Source organism: Macaca nemestrina, chromosome 5 (assembly GCF_043159975.1).
Source record: "Macaca nemestrina isolate mMacNem1 chromosome 5, mMacNem.hap1, whole genome shotgun sequence".
Taxonomy (NCBI): domain Eukaryota; kingdom Metazoa; phylum Chordata; class Mammalia; order Primates; family Cercopithecidae; genus Macaca; species Macaca nemestrina.
In genome coordinates, this window is record NC_092129.1 from 102,032,644 (window position 1) to 102,049,609 (window position 16,966).

The following is a 16,966-nucleotide window of genomic DNA, read 5'->3' on the forward strand; positions in this document are numbered from 1 at the left end:
ACTGTCTTCTACATCGGAAGAAAATCATATTTGTTATATACATACACACATATATAGATAAAACATGCTTGTTACATATATATATAAAAGATTATATGTTCTTTGTATGTAAGCATTTATCTTTCTTTTTATGTGCATTGCATATGTTTTTTTGTGTTTGAGAGACGGAGTCTCGCTCTGTCACCCAGGCTGGAGTGCAGTGGCGCAATCTCGGCTCACTGCAAACTCTGCCTCCCAGGTTCACGCCATTCTCCTGCCTCAGCCTCCCGAGTAGCTGGGACTACAGGTGCCCGCCACCACGCCCGGCTAATTTTTTGTATTTTTAGTAGAGACGGGGTTTCACCGTGTTAGCCAGGATGGTCTCAATCTCCTGACCTTGTGATCCGCCAGCCTTGGCCTCCCAAAGTGCTGGGATTATAGGCGTGAGCCACCGCACCCGGCCTGCATTGCATATGTTTAAAATAATATTATTCGATCAGCAGAACCACTGAGTTTATCTACATTCCTTACATTTTTCTTTTATATTCTTTCAGTTGTGCTACTTGATTCACTAGACTCTGTTGCAGAGGTCAATCTTGATGAACATGATCAAATAACACCTAAGCCAAGGGGCCTACCAGAAATGACTGAGAATGAAATGACAGGAACAGGTAAAAATGTTTGGAAACCTGACTGTTCTCTAAATATGGAATGCTTCATGAATAATTGACTACATTTCTAAAGAAATGTGTATGTAATAACCATATTGATAATGAAAACTTTAAATCTGACATTTTTCTACCATATGTAATAATTTAATTGAAATTTGCACAATGCAAGTAGGCCAAGTAAAGTGAGGTTTTAAATAAATATTTATTAATAAATGAATAAATGATGTTGATAAAAGTGTAGCACTGTAGGTGAACGTTAACTAATTTTCTATGCCTCTCCAGAGTATTCCGTTAAATCTGCCATGGGTAGGAGAAATGGGACTTTGGTCTTATTGTGCTTTTCCGTAGTTCTTTAGGAAAAATCTACACCCCATCCCCAAATTCTGAAATACCTGAGACCAACTAGACTTTCCTAAAGCTTATAAAGGTCTTCAAGATAATGCCTTTTCAAAATTTTTTAAAGCAGTGAAGTGCACATCTTCAATTGAAATCTTATGTAGAACTGTCTCATAAGTAAAAATGATATTTTATCAGGATAAATATTTAAACTTATATTTGTTACATTTGTTCATAAAATAGGTGAGAATAGTAATGGTCTTTTGGAATTTTTGAAATTAGAAACTATTGAGATTGTTACGGTCTCATATCACCATCAGCCTTCCAGTGTGTTTGTGTTTTTTGTTTTTGTTGATTGAATAGTATAAAAATACACTTGTTTTATCACATAAATAGCTGCAAGTGGGAACTTTTTAATTAGCTTGCTTTGCAGTCTATGGATACTGGTTAACTAAACCAGTTCAGACACTTGATAAAAAAGAGTAATGGAAATCACTAACCAACTCAGAAATCACTAACCATCATCAGCTTGCATTTCATTTTTTTTTTTTTTTTGCTTTTTACTTTTTAATTGATATATAATATACCTATAGAAAAGTTTGTGGTATCACAATAGTGCAACTCAATGAGTTTTGAAATACCGAGCACACCCGTGTAATTGGCAACCAGATAAAAAACAAGAGGACTTTAACCACAATGTCCATCACATCTCTTATTTCTAGTCACTGTCTTTCCAAGAGTCACCACTATTTTGACTTGTTACATCTACTTTCATTTTAAAATATAAAGGTCAAAAAATTACAACTATAAGACATAATTTCCCCATCAAGACACATTACTCACTTGTTGCCCAACTGAGTATTCCACCATGATGTAAGCATGTGCTGAGTGCGTGTCCCCCAGTTTTACTGCTGTTGATTTAAGGAACCATGTCACATACGTGCTTTGATAGTCTGTCCCCTTGCACAGTTTTCAGTAGGCAGACATGAATTTTTTAAAAGGCCATCGTACAGCTACAGCTTTTCTGATTAACAGTATTTTATAGGAAATTCATGTACTCAGGATGACCAGAGAAACTTTATTCTGAGATGTGCATTGAAACAAGTAAAGAAGAAAGCAAAATTATTAAAAATATTATAATTACATAATGTCTTCAGATTACTACAGTTACATAAATGGTACATTTGAGTGTGCAGATTAGCTTCTATTATAATGTTTAAGTTTTAAAGCATGATTTAAAATGGAATTTCAATAATACATCTGTGAAACCCATGATTTTCTCTGAAAAACTGATAACAAAATCAGTTGCATACACAGTATGAAAACCAGTACTGTAGGTTTTAAGAAAAACTCAGAAATAAAATATGTATTTCTAAAAGTAAAAATTTTATTAAGATGATCTAAGCAGTTATATAAAGCTGTAGTTTTTTGGTCTTAATTCTTAAATATTCTTGACTCCAGGATAATTTGATTAGTCCGTTACTTGAACATAGTAGAGCATGAACTTACTATCATGTAGATTTGGATTCATATTTTCAACCTTGCCAGTTACCAGCTATGTGACATTGGATAATGAGTACCTACCTCTAAGCATGTTTTCTCTTCTTTAAAATGAACCCTCATGATGGTCAACTGAGATGAAATATTGTCCATAGTACATTTTTAGGAGTCACTAAACAGTTACAACTTTGTTGTTGTTATTATCGTCATTATTTATGTCAACCCTGTGTTACTAATACATGCTGCAGTAGAGAACCTAGAGTTATACAGTATAAACACTTGTTGGCTGCGGGGTATTGAATTTCTGGTGTTTAAAATACATACTTTAAAGTCTTCAGCTAGGTGCATTGTTTCCTGCCTGTAATTCCAGCACTTTAGGAGGCTGAGGCAGGTGGATCACCTGAGGTCAGAAGATCGAGACCAGCCTGACCAACATGATGAAACCCGGTCTCTACTGAAAAATACAAAAAATTAGCCAGGTGTGGTGGCACGTGCCTGTAATCCCAGCTATTTGGAAGGCTGAGGCAGGAGAATCGCTTGAACCTGGGAGGTGGAGGTTGTAGTGAGCCAAGTTCATGCCATTGCACTCCAGGCTGGGCGATGGAGTGAGACTCCATCTCAAAAAATAAATAAATAAATAAAATAAAAGATATACTTGAAAGTCTTCATATGAGTATGTGAACTAGGTTTAACAACTGCAAAGTTCAGTGGGTTTTTTTTTTTTTTTTTTTTTTTTTGGAGACGGAGTCTCGCTCTGTTGCCCAGGCTGGAGTGCAGTGGCCGGATCTCAGCTCACTGCAAGCTCCGCCTCCCGGGTCTACGCCATTCTCCTGTCTCAGCCTCCTGAGTAGCTGGGACTACAGGCGCCCGCCACCTCGCCCGGCTAGTTTTTTGTATTTTTTAGTAGAGACGGGGTTTCACTGTGTTAGCCAGGATGGTCTCGATCTCCTGACCTCGTGATCCGCCCGTCTCGGCCTCCCAAAGTGCTGGGATTACAGGCTTGAGCCACCGCGCCCGGCCCAGTGGGTTTTTTTTTGTTTTACCATATCACTTCATGTGTTAAGCAGCTAACTTTAACAACCATTGGTTAATTTTCAAACACTTCCTAACTTTAAACATTGTCAAAGATTCTCTTTTGTTAAAAATATTATTTCTGAAATTCTTTGTGCTTTGCTGTATCAAAGAAGTTAGTAAATATAGAACTTAAGGTTTCCTAACACCAGACTAGATCTAACCTTTCATTTACTTTCATTTGTCTCACAGGCAAGTACCATTTTGTGCTATGCCTCCATTACTGGAGTCATCACAGGATGACAGTGTTGCTCCATGAAATTAGACCCTTTCCTCTGCAAAATAGTATCTGGCACTTCTCAACTTTCTCTCTTATTTTTTTATTTTTTATTTGTTTATTTTTTTTGAAATAGAATCTTGCTCTGTTACCCAGGCTGGAGTGCAGTGGCATGGTCTCTGCTCACTGTAATCTCTGCCTCCTGGGTGCAAGTGATTCTCCTGTCTCAGCCTCCCGAGTAGCTGGGATTACAGGTGCACCTCGCCACGCCTGGCTAATTTTTGTATTTTTTTAGTAGAGATGGGGTTTCACCATGTTGGCCAGGCTGGTCTTGAACTTTTGATCTCAAGTGATCCGCCTGCGTCAGCCTCCCAAAGTGCTGGGATTACAGGCGTGAGCCACCATGCCTAGCCTCAATTTTCTAAAGTTGAAATATATGAGAGCTTTTGACTTGTAATAATAATACATAAAATAACTACTGAGTCTTCTGTTTTCAATGTAAAAGGCAGATAAGGAACCCCTTTTCATGATATACTTGGAAAAAAGTTAACTTACATAACCATGAAATTATTTTTAAAATGACTTAGGTTAATAACTCAACTTAGAAAAGTACCATTTTCCTGCCATTTTTTGAGCAGCCTTTTCTACCTCTTTTTTTTTTTTTTTTTTTTTCATTTCTAACTTTTAGGTCATTTGTTTTTCTGCATGTTTGCTCTGTTGTTGCTTAAAAGCCTAGAACCTATTCTTTCTGACACCTCATACCTACTAAATTAGGTATGAGCATTTGATACTATTATGGTCTTTACCATTGAAGTAATTCCTTTTATGTATGCTCAGCAGATACTTGCTCAACCTGATATTTTTGTAGAGGGAAAAATGGCACCGTGTGCTTTTCCTTTTTTCTTAAAATTAATGATCTCTTTCATTCATGCTACAAGCAAGACCTTTTTCCTCATGTCCTCTTGAAAATCTCTGCCCTTCAACTGTTGGCTGTATCCCCTTCCGTTTTTAGTTTATTTAAGCAAACTTGTTATTTGGGTATACTTCATGTAGCCATGGGGACCTGAAGCACTAGCTAGAAAGACATCTCATTGTAAGGCATTCTTACACAATCTTGTATGTAGCACTTGGCTGTCTCTTTTGTTTACAAGTTGTGTATATACACAACTTACATTGTATATATAGGAAGATGAGACTATATATACTATTTTATTTTTAATAACTAGTTAATTAACCATGGGTATGAAGAGAAGAGATTAGTCACCTGTTTTTCTTTTTTCCTGTCTTCTGTGATTCATTATTTTCCTCTAATTTTGAAAATTCCACTTGTCAGTAATAAAAATTATAAAATGAGTAAGTACTCAAAACTTTGCAATCATTATTAACATTAAATTTTTTGAATTCTTTTTTCTAGAATTTGTCAGTTGGTGGAAAGAGAGGGTATATTAGTCCATTTTCATGCTGTTGATAAAGACATACCCAAGACTGGGTAATTTATACAGGAAAAAGGGTTTATTGTATTTACAGTTCCACATGGCTGGGGAAGCCTCGCAATCATGGCAGAAGGCAAGGAGGAGCAAGTCACATCTTACATGGATGGTGGCAGGCAAAGAGAGCTTGTGCAGGGAAGCTCCTGTTTTTAAAACCATCAGATCTCATGAGACTCATTCACTATCATGAGAACAGCACAGAAAAGACCCACCCCCATAATTCAATCACCTCCTACCAGGTCCCTCCCACGACACATGGGAATTGTGGGAGTTACAATTCAAGATGAGATTTGGGTGGGAACACAGCCAAACTATATCAGAAGGCTAATAGGGAAGGAAGAGTGAATGATGACATCAAGGTTTCTATTGTGACTGACTAAATAGTGATGTGATTAGGAAATACTGGTAGTAGAACAAGTTTTAGTAGGGAATATAATGAATTCAGTTGGGGAATATGTAGATGTGATATAAGACAATCTAGATGCCTGTTAAGTTGATATTCAGAAAAGAGTTATAAGGACGCAAGACATAGATTTTGGAGTCATAAGCATATGGGTAATAGTTGAAGCTAAAAGTCTTCATGAAATTAGCCAGGCCAAAAAACTAGTAAGTGAGGTGTTCAAAAGAAGAAGACTGAAGATGGAGCCCTGAAATGAACTATAGACCATAAGAGATGGAAAACTGCCGTCAAAATGGTGGTAATAACAAAAAGAAGAAGGCATGCAGAAGAAACAGTTACCAGGAAAAAAAACAATGTATGACTTCACTGCCTTTTGGCTAAGATAAAGTGAAAAAGACAATGTCAGATGTCTCACATAGTTGAAGAGAACTAAAGACAAATGGAGTTGGTCATTAGGAAACTGCTTTTGATCATAACAGCTTTAGCAGGATGTTGGAATACATTGGATTGCAAAGTTAGAGGACTGAATTCATTGTGGTTGAAAAAGTGTAGATGACAGGATGCTTGGTGGTACAGAGAAGCAGAGAGAATGGTAATGGTAAAGGAGAGGTAGAATCCTTCAAAGGAATTTTTTAGTTTGGGAAACTTAAGAATAGTTTTATCCAATGCAGAGGGAGTTGATTAAGAATAGTAGTAGAAAGAGCAATGACTAGTGAAGGCAGATTTTATACTTACCACATCAGGACACACCTCAACTTGCTCAAAGAGTTGTTGAGCCTGCTGTGAATCCATGCTGGTAGGCCATAGCTGCAAATTACCTAGTTGGTACTTAACCCTACTTTTGTATTCCTAACAGGTTAAGAAATGATATTAGTGTTTTATAGTTCTCATGTATTTGTGGTGTAATTATTTCTGGTGATTACGTTTATTTCAGCAGGTGTTTCCTATGGGCAAAGCAGTAGTGATGTTGAAGCCCTACATCAAGCTTATTGTCATATAGCCCATTCATTGGGAGATGAAGACAAACAAAAAATTGATAGTAATACAATGGAAGATATCAAGAGCTCAGTGAAAGGTCATTCTCAAGAAAATGAAGAGAATTCAAAAAACTTCTCTACTATGGAATCCGGTAAAAACTGATAGATGAATTTTTCAATTATTTGATATCCTTTCTAAAGAGTTTTTAGTGTAATATAATTAAAATACAATTTGCTGTAGTGATTGTTTCTCAGTCTCTGAGCTTAATTAACGAGTTTTTTTCAGCCGGACGAGGTGGCTGACACCTGTAATCCCAACACTTTGGGAGGCCGAGGTGGGTGGATCATGAGGTCAAGAGATTGAGACCATCCTGGGCAACATGATAAAACCCCATCTCTACTAAAAATACAAAAATTAGCTGGACATGGTGGCGCACGCCTGTAGTCCCAGCTACTTGGGAGGCTGAGGCAGGAGAATAGCTTGAACCCAGGAGGCGAACGTTGTAGTGAGCCAAGATCGCACCAGTGTTCCTCCAGCCCTGGCAAGAGAGTGAGACTCTGCCTCAAAAAAAAAAAAAAAAAGATTTTTTTCAAATGAAATACAGGAATCATTGGCTTAACTATAAAATTAGAGCCAAACACAAAACAAAAATTCAGTTTCTTTTTTTTTTTTTTTTTTTTGAGACGGGGTCTTGCTGTGTCACCCAGGCTGGAGTGCAGTGGCACTGTCTTGGCTCACTGCAGCCTCCGCCACCTGGTTCAAGCAGTTCTCTTGCCTCAGCCTCCTGTGTAACTGGGATTACAGATACCTGCTGCTACGCCCAGCTAATTTTTGTATTTTTAGTAGAGATGGGGTTTCACCATGTTGATCAGGCTGGTCTCGAACTCCTGACCTCAGGTGATCCACCCGTCTTGGCCTCCCAAAGTGCTGGGATTACAGGTTTGAGCCACTGCGCCTGGCCTAGTTTCTTTTCCAATATGCCTTGATCAAATTAAGAAGTCACTTAAAGGGACATTTTTACTCTTTTGCCTATACATATACTAAAGTTGTATTTTGTTAGAGAACAGCATTTCAGGATCAACCAAATATGTACTGAGAGTGTGTTTGTGTATAAATATTTTTTGATAAATATATTTAATATTGATATTTGAGATATTTATTTGATATTTCATAAGAAAGGAAGTTTTCCTGGTATAAGGAAACTTAAGATGGAAAACCAGGCTTATTGCATGTACTGTTTTGTTAACTGTGTCAGAGAAAATATAATTTTGGTGCTATTACACATGTAAATTAAGCAACCTACATTACATTTTTTGTTTCTGCTCTTTTTTTCGCCTCTTAGATCTGCCCACAGTAGAGGAGCTGATGAAACCTATCAGAATAGATTCCTTTGGGGTCAGTGGTTTTGATTTACAACCTGTGAGGTATGAATTTTTTAATTTATTGTTTTGTCATTGGAAACTTTTATAGTCATTTGTTCTATGTAATCATTCCTAGTGAATGACTAATGACTAATATTAGCTTGAGTCTACCTGTGAGTCATTACTCTCTTCTTTTTATATTTGTCCTTACTCAAGTCATCAAAAATCTTGGGCTAAATGAAAAAATAAATAGACGCTATAAAAAAGTTGCTGCCACCAAATAGTCCTAAAGGTTTTCACTGAAAAATACAGACTCCTCAGCTTTAAATAGTGCTGGAACAGTTCATTCACGATGAGGGAGAAAGTGAATGTTATTCTGTTTATGAGTCATAGATTTGCTTCTTTATAAGCCAGTTAGTTTTGACTTAGTCACAGACTGGCTGTCATCTCACAGGGTGAGTTTTGTAGCCACAAGAGAAATGATCCTCATTAAAATGCTTCAGGTCCAATACAGTTTAGTGGAAGTATGTGTAACCCACTGTCATTCTTCAACACGGAGTAGCACGTCACAGTAACCTTATCATAGACAGCGTTACTTTTATGTAGCACCTAAATGTCATTTCCAATCTCCCACGCGATCCTCGTAACAAGTAGAGAAGGCGTCTTTATGCCCGTAATTCAAGAAATGAAACTGAGATGAACTCAATTTACTGGTAGGTGATAACAGCTAACATTTGTCACATTTACTTTGGGCAAATACTTTACATGTATTATTTCATTTAACCTTACCACAACTCCATGGGTTATAGTCCATTATTATCCCTGTTTCATAGACAAGAAGACTGAAGCCTAAGAGGTTAAAATAAATAAAGCCATTGCCTAAGGCCATAGAGCTATGGACCAGGAACACAGGGCATTCATGTGCCTAACCACTTATATTGTCAGGTCTTTGATCTCCATAAAATACTTCTGTGAAGTAGCCTGTCATTCATTCATGTTGTCATTTGTTCTTTGTGTCTTCAACAGACATGTTTTGAGCCCCCTTCCTATACTATATTCTCATGATGTAAATCCACATGTGGTGATTTCCTGGCCTTGTTTCTACATTTGTGCTAGTTGAGAAAAAAATGATGCAGTGAACCTTACACTAAAATTCATTCACTTCAGTGCTAAGTCTAGTAGTCTTCCATTGATCTATAGTGCTAATTAGTATTTTTAAAGGAGAGATTGTGCCCACTCATCATTGCTCTTTGGGGGTATGTTAGTGATAACTAAAGAGATTTTCTTACATGTCTTGTGTCTTTGTTGTTATAGGTAAAACAATTTCAATAATAGGAATTCTAAAATAGATTTTTACATTTGTGTTTAAAAGCTTAAAACATATACTTATATTAAAGGTATAACAGTAATCATATGTAATAGAAATGTCAGTAATATGATCTCTAGTACACATACTTAAAAATTTTTTAGTAAACTCTGGAGTAAATGACCCTAGCTGCCATAACATAATCCTTGAAATCTTAGTAGGTTATCATCAAAAATGTATTTCTTGCTCATATCACTGTCCCTTGTGGGTCAGTGGGGCTGAATTGGGGCTCTGCTCCACACAGTCATTTAGGAACCCAGGCTACTTCTGTCATCAGCACATAGTTTTAAGATTTGTTATGACATCATCCAACCAGTCAGTAAGGAAAGAAAGAGAATGGTTTTACATCCTCTCTTTTAACTGTCTTAACACAGAAGTTTCATATGTTTCATATCACTTCAGCTCACATTCCATTGGTAGGAACCAGCACATCTAGCTAACTAGGTCCAAGGAGGCTGTGAAATGTGGTTTGTTTCTGTGCCAAGAAAGAAAAATGAATTTGGTCAGCATCTAGTCATTCTCTGCCAGGATATATCTTTCTAATAACAAAATATCAATTTCACTCTTCTTCATATCCAGACTCACTTATCCCCTTCCCCAAGCAGGCATCCCCAAGCCCCAATCAGGACTGTATGCATCTGAAAGACCAGGATTTCCAGGTGAAGCACAGTCCTCTCTGTCAGGTTTGAGTACAACTCCTCATTGTCTACCAATGGATGAATTAAAAAGACAGGGTTATATACTTCCTCGCCCCCATCCCAATATATAATGGTGGAACTGCAGTAGATATGCCCTTTCAGCAAGGAAAAGTATGAGGAAAATACAGTAATCAATGTTGCAACTTTGAGAACCACTGGAAAGAACTTGTAAAGGCCTCCTACCTTGGGAATAGGGATTTTCCTTGATTAGGTTATTATTCTATTAAGAAGGGGCTACCTTAAATCTATTATTCTATATAGCCCCTCATTCCATTCCTTGGAGGATTTGTCTTGTATTTTATCACCATTGGCTACAACTGAAGTGGATTTTAGGTTGAGGGGTATGCCCGTGTTGGGGGATACACTCCCTTTTCAATCCACTTCCTGCCTACAGGTAGCTTTACGTTTCCCAGTCACTGGCTTTTGGGTTTCTTGTTTTTTTTTTCTTTTGAACAGGGTTATGGTTTCTTTGACATTATATTCTTTCAGAAAGTTTAGTAACCTAGCAATCTCTTTGGTCCCAGTGAATTCCACGTGCCAGCGATGAAATTTAGAGTTCTTTGCTACCCAGAATCTATAAGGAACTTAAGCAAATTTATAAGCAAAAAGCAACCTCATTAAAAAGTAGGCTGGGCACGGTGGCTCACGCTTGTAATCTCAGCACTTTGGGAGGCTGAGGCAGGTGGATCATGAGGTCAAGAGATCGAGACCATCCTGGCCAACATGGTGAAACCTGATCTCTACTAAAAATACAAAAATTAGCTGGGCATGTGGCACGCACCTGTAGTCCCAGCTACTCAGGAGGCTGAGGCAGGAGAGTCGCTTGAACCCAGGAGGCAGAGGTTGCAGTGAGCCGAGATCACGCCACTGCACTCCAGCCTGGTGACAGAGCAAGACTCCATCTCAAAAAAAAAAAAAAAAAATGTGGGCAAGAACATGAACAGACATTTTTCAAAAGGAGGCGTGCAGTCAACAAGCATTCGAAAAAATGTTCAACATCACTAATTATTAGAGAAATACAAATTAAAACCACAATGAGATGCCATCTCACGCCAGTCAGAATAGCTCTTATTAAAAAGTAAAAAACAAACAAAAGAAAAACCATGCTGGTTGCAGGGAAAAGGGAACATTTATACACTGCTGGTGGGAATGTAAATTAGTTCAGCCATTGTGGAAAGCAGTTTGGCGACTTCTCAAAGAACTTAAAGCAGAATTACTGTTCAACCAGCAATCTCATCATTGGATATGTACCAAGAGGAATGTAAATTATCTACCATAAAGACATATGCATGCATATGTTCATTGCAGCACTGTTCACGACAGCAAAGACATGGAATCAACCTAAATGCCCATCAGTGATAGACTGGATAAAGAAAGTGTGATACATATACACCATAGAATACCATGCAGCCGTAAAAACGAATGAGATCACATCCTTTGCACCAACATGAATGGAGCTAGAGGCCGTTATCCTAAGCAAACTAATGCAGGAACAGAAAACAAAATACTTATGTTCTCACTTATCAATGGGAGCTAAACATTGAGTACATATGGACAGAGAGATGAGAGCAACAGACACTGGGGCCAACTTGAGAGGTTGGAAGGAGGGTGAAGATCGAAAAGCTACCTATTGGGTACTATGCTTATTACCTGGGTATGAAATAGTCTGAATACCAAATCCCCGTGGACAATACCCGTATCCCTGAACCTGGAATAAAAGTTAAAAAAAAAAGTTCTTTGCTAGACAAAGGTTTTAAATCTGCTTTATTCTTTGATTCCTTGTCCCTCAAATTTTTTTCTCTGCGTTTATTTGCAGTTCTCTGGATATTTGGGGAAACAATACCTTAAATGTGAAGATGACACTCTTTTTTTTTTTTTTTTTTTTTTTGAGACGGAGTCTCACTCTGGATGACACTCTTAATATGATCTTTGCTAAGGGACTGGGTCACTCCTCACTCTTCAACCAAGAAGTCTCATGAAATCTTGCTTTTTCATAGTATTCTTCAAGGCTGAATCTTACAGCTTGAGTCTACAAAGAGAGAGAACCCATTTCTAGAATTTCTAGATTCTTTCTATTCTCTCTAAATTCTGCTTATAAACCAGCTCATTCTGTGTTGAGCTCATCAGTTTTTTGGTAATATCTTGTCAAAAGAAGCTAATAGTAGCCAGCACTTAACTCCTTGTTCTTTCCCATCATTTTTCTTAGTTCTCCATGGTCGGCTGGCATGTGGTCTGCCTTACAAACTTTTGTAGATGACAATTTAGCAATGTTTTGCCACTGTAAAACATAGGCTGCCATCTCTCCAGACTCTAATTACCAGTTTCCTGCCACCCTAAACCTGACAACTAAGCCAGTAACAAATAAGTTGGGTTCTTGGCATCATAGCACTCACATTCTAAAGGGAAGAACTAGTAAATGGTCCCATCTAGATGGAAGTTGGCAAGGAAATATAGTTTAGTTGGTACCCAGCAAGAATGAGAAACAATTTTGATTAACATCTAGCCAGGTTCTGCTGCTATAAAGAAGGAAAGAACTATTATATTTTTGATGATTCCAGCTACTTTAGAAGCTTCTAATGGTTACCGAGAAGTCAATCTACATTATATGAAAATGGTAGCCTCTTAAACTTTCTTTAATCTTATTTTATAAATTATAAAATTAAATGGCCTAATTGACACATGATTAAATATTTTAAGACTAACAGTTCCCATATTTTTGGAGTCCCTGTAGTTTGCCAATATGTAACTGTATTTAAAACATTTCCTTACGTTATAGCTTCTAGATTTTTAACATCTAATTGAATTGTTACATTTGAGTGTTTTAAACCATAGTTGCCATATTTTTGGAGACCCTGTAGTTTGCCAATATTTAACCACATTTAAAACATTTCCTTACGTTGTATCTTCTAGATTTTTAATATCTAATTGAATTGTTACATTTAAGTGTTTCAAACCACAGAAGTGATTTTCGTTTCAAAGCCTAGTGATTTTTCTGTTTTACATTAAAATTTGTCCTATACTGTGATTAAATATATGCTTTTTTAGTATTTATACTCTAAGCCTCCTTAACATAAATTATGATTATTTCTTTAGTTTCTTCTAGAAATGTTTAAAATGTTTTTCTTATTTCAAATGCCTGTCGACTTTATAAGAAATTGTAGATAAAAGATATATTACAGAAAGTTCACTTAGAAATTTATATTTTACTTTTCTTCTACAAAAGCAGTCTCAGTCTTGTTTGGTTTGGTCTTTCTCTAAAATAGATGTCAGCATCACCTTTATAATCCTTTGCATTATACTGCATTAAAATTATTATCTGAAATTAAAAGCCATTACACTACGTGAGTGTACTATTAACCAAAATTATAAATAATGTATTTAACATCAGTAACTTAATATGAATAGTTAACAACTCATATATATAGTGCGTCTGCGTGTACACACACACGTGGTTATTACTGATATTTGAAGAGCTGTTACATAGGGTTCATTATCTGTGTCCTGTTTTGTTGTATAGCTCTGAGAAAGTGGCCGAAAGTAAAGAAACTGAATTTGTTAACTCTTTACCCCTGAAGACGAACCCAAATATTATGTCTCAAGACTCACAACATGTGAACCATTTTTTTGAGAAAAACGATGAGAATGTGATTTTACAAAAGACCACAAATGAGAGTATGGAAAACAGCTGTCCACAAGTAACTGCCACAGAAGAACATGTTGATAAAATGTACCTTAATATTTTGAGGAAAAAAATATCTGTTAATTCTTCATCATTATCTCAGGATGACAAAATTAATAAAGTAAGTATTTGGAGTCTAAATTGATTTGAGATATTGAGAACCGAAGTTATGTAAAGTATGTAAGTACTATTGGTAGGTGTGTGCTTTTTGAACTAGTGGGATTGATTGTATACTAACCTCCATAGTAGATCTTGGATATTTGTGAGTAATATTTATTACAATGCTAGCCAATCCCCAAATTCAAAAATACCACCGTAACATTAGCTTGCTTTTAGAAGCCATTCTTTATACATTTTTTCCTTTTTTTGAATAAAATATAGTCCAGAATTTAAACAGTATAAGAAAAAGTTTATTCATCATTGTAGTGTGCACTGTTCAGTCTTTCCAGTCATTTGTATTTTTTAAGTTGTCATTTTATAGGAAAGCAATTAACACCTGTGAAGAAATTTGCATTTTGCTGATTCTTTTTCCTGTATTCTTGATCTCTTCTGCTTTATAGTTCCCATGATTCAGACATTCTACTTGTATTTTATAATTTTGAATTATGTTTTTAAGTCTTCTCCAGTTCTTTGTGGAATAAGGCAAGGTATTAATAACATTTTTAAAGCATCTTGAGAAATTCAGATAACAAATTAAATAAGATTTTATGTCATTTCAAAATATGTTCTTTCTGCTGTGTTCATTCAAGTAATTACACATCTTGGTTTCTGGCAAGCTAATTTTGCTTTATTATTTTGCTTTACTTTGTTTCAATGCTAACTTTGAAGGTCTGCTTCAAAATACTAAAATTCGGATGCATTAGACTTCAAGAACTTAACTATGGTAGTTTGCCTTTTACAAACTACATTATTTGATCATCACTATTGTTTTGCTATCCTTTAAATATTCATTTACAACAATAGTTAAAGTTTATTTAGGTACTGAAGAGCTTTTGCTTGTTGTGTACAGACTTACAGATCTCAACTTAGCTCTGAAGAAGAAGGGGCTGTAATGGGTAAACAGGTACCATACAAGAAGGCCAGAAGTGCACCTCCTTTACTTAAAAGGAAACCCCATCGTGGATTATATGCATCAGTTAGGAGCTCAGGCTATGGCAAACCCAGTTCACCACTCAAGATGTTTTCTACTCTTGAAAATAAAACTTCAGGGGACATTATAAAAAGCAAAAACTTGAGATCGATTTCCACCTCTAATCAACCTAGGAGAAAAGGTAATCATGTACTCTTTATTTAGTATATTGTTTTACTTTCTTTGCTTCCATGGAGGAGAATTAATCTTAAGGTACCACGTTCTATTTGTAAGATGCAATTTACAGGAGGCAGCAGGGCTTGACTCGGTGTGGTGGCAGTAGAGGTGATGAAAAGTGGTTAGATAAGGATATATTTAGGAGGTAGAACCAAAAATCTGAAAAATTGGTTTTGGATTGCTAAGATTTTTGGCTTGAGCAACTGGGAGAATGGAGTTACACTCAACTGGAATGGGGAAGGCTGTGACTGAGTAGATTTGAGAGTTGGGGAAAAACTGGGAGTTTAATTTTTGAGACGATAGTTTTGAGATGTCTATTCAACATGCAAGCAGAAGTGACAAGAAGGCAGACAGATATACAAGTCGAGTTCAGGAGGGAAATATGGATTATAGATACCATTTGGGAGTTGTTGAAATCTGATTGACAATACCAAAAGAGTGAGCATAGATAGAGGGAAAGGAGCAAGCCAAGGCCTGAGGCCCCTGGTCTTGCTAACCTGAAGAAATCAGGCAGAAGAGGAGGAACCTGCAAAGGAAACAGAGTTAGGTTAGAAGAATCCTGAGAGCATGTGGAATCCTGAAAACAAGCAAGTGAAGAAAGTGTGTTGAGAAGGACTGCTCTGTCATTTACTGCTGAGCGATTAAGACAGGTGAGAACTGAGAACTGCTCTTTGGGTTTAGCAAGGAGGAGGTGATCAATAAAGTGTACAAGCAGTTTCCGTGGAGAGGTGGCTGTAAAAGGCAAATTAAATGGAGTAAGCGGAAATAGGAGTGGAATGGTGCTTCAAGTTGTAGACCACACTGCAGATAGTTGCTGTAAAAGGCAGCAAAATAATGGGCCAGTAGCCGAGATGGAAGATGAGACCAAGAACATTTTTGCTTTGCTTTGTTTTTATGAAATAAATGATTGGTTTTTTTGTATGATGTTAAGAAAGATTTGATAGAAAAATAATTGACAAAGTACAAGAGTGAGGGAAGAATTGCTGGAGCGATGTTTTTGAGTAGAGTAGCTGTAATGGGATCTGGTGCACAGTGGAAGAAGGGTTGGCATTAGACAGTAACATGGCTATTTCCTGCATTCTAGGAACTGTGGAGGCAGATAGGAAGGGAGAATGTATGCTGGCAGGTGGTTAGATGTGCTGAGGAGAGAATGCTTTTTGTGATAGCTCCAGTTTTCTCTGAGAAATAGAAAGTATCATTAGATGAGCAAGAGGGTTAGGCAAAGGTGTTTGAGAGGTTACAAGAGAAAAGAGAAGATATGAAGTAGCCATCTAGGAGAGTTAGACTGTCAGGAATCAAGACAGTCTAATTAAAGTTAGTGATCATGAATTTAAATTGAAATAACAATTAAGTTGTTATTTAACACGTTAAATAATCAACTTGTTTAACCAACTGTTAAATGAACTGTACTTGGTAAAACAGTTGGGTTTACCAAAAAATACATTTTTGGCAAGTGAAGCTGATGATGTATGTAAAAGTGATTAGAATGGTTGACCATGGAATTTAAGTTGAGCAATGAAGGAAGAAAGGGCATCAAGGGAGTGTGACACAATGTGCAACAGGTACGATCCATCAACTGTGAGTCGTAGTGGGGTCAAAGGATTGTTGGAATCTGGGTACCAGAGAGTGTGAGGAGGGAAGACAGAGATGATAGTCATAGTAGGTGATTAGATGAGGGACTGAGATTGGGGAGTGGTTACATTATTGATAATAGTCTAGGAAAGACCTAAACTATGCCAATGGGAATGAGTAGCTGAGATGGAAAGAAGTTCAAGGAACCAAAAGCCAGGGAGTTGAAAGGATCACCTGTGAATATGTTGAAATTACCAAGAATGAAGACAGAGGTAATGTCACAGTGAGTGAAAAAGAAATGAGAGGAATCATGAGGAGGTTGCTAGATGAAGACTAATATTT

General features: G+C 36.8%; 1 protein-coding gene across 11 annotated transcripts in view; it reads left to right on the forward strand.

The window, feature by feature from the left end:
* Nucleotides 1-16,966, forward strand: part of LOC105495985 (centrosomal protein 162) — a 109,687-nt gene that overhangs the window by 26,127 nt on the left and 66,594 nt on the right. For 9 of the 11 annotated variants that reach the window (XM_071096763.1, XM_024797361.2, XM_011766021.3 and 6 more), the window contains 5 exons: nt 534-650; nt 6,599-6,793; nt 7,985-8,066; nt 13,585-13,867; nt 14,756-15,017. In XM_071096763.1, the coding sequence (XP_070952864.1) occupies nt 534-650; nt 6,599-6,793; nt 7,985-8,066; nt 13,585-13,867; nt 14,756-15,017 (939 nt within the window). The remainder of the gene's footprint in view (nt 1-533; nt 651-6,598; nt 6,794-7,984; nt 8,067-13,584; nt 13,868-14,755; nt 15,018-16,966) is intronic. The other 2 variants (XM_011766011.3, XM_011766049.2) reach the window with 1 other exon arrangement.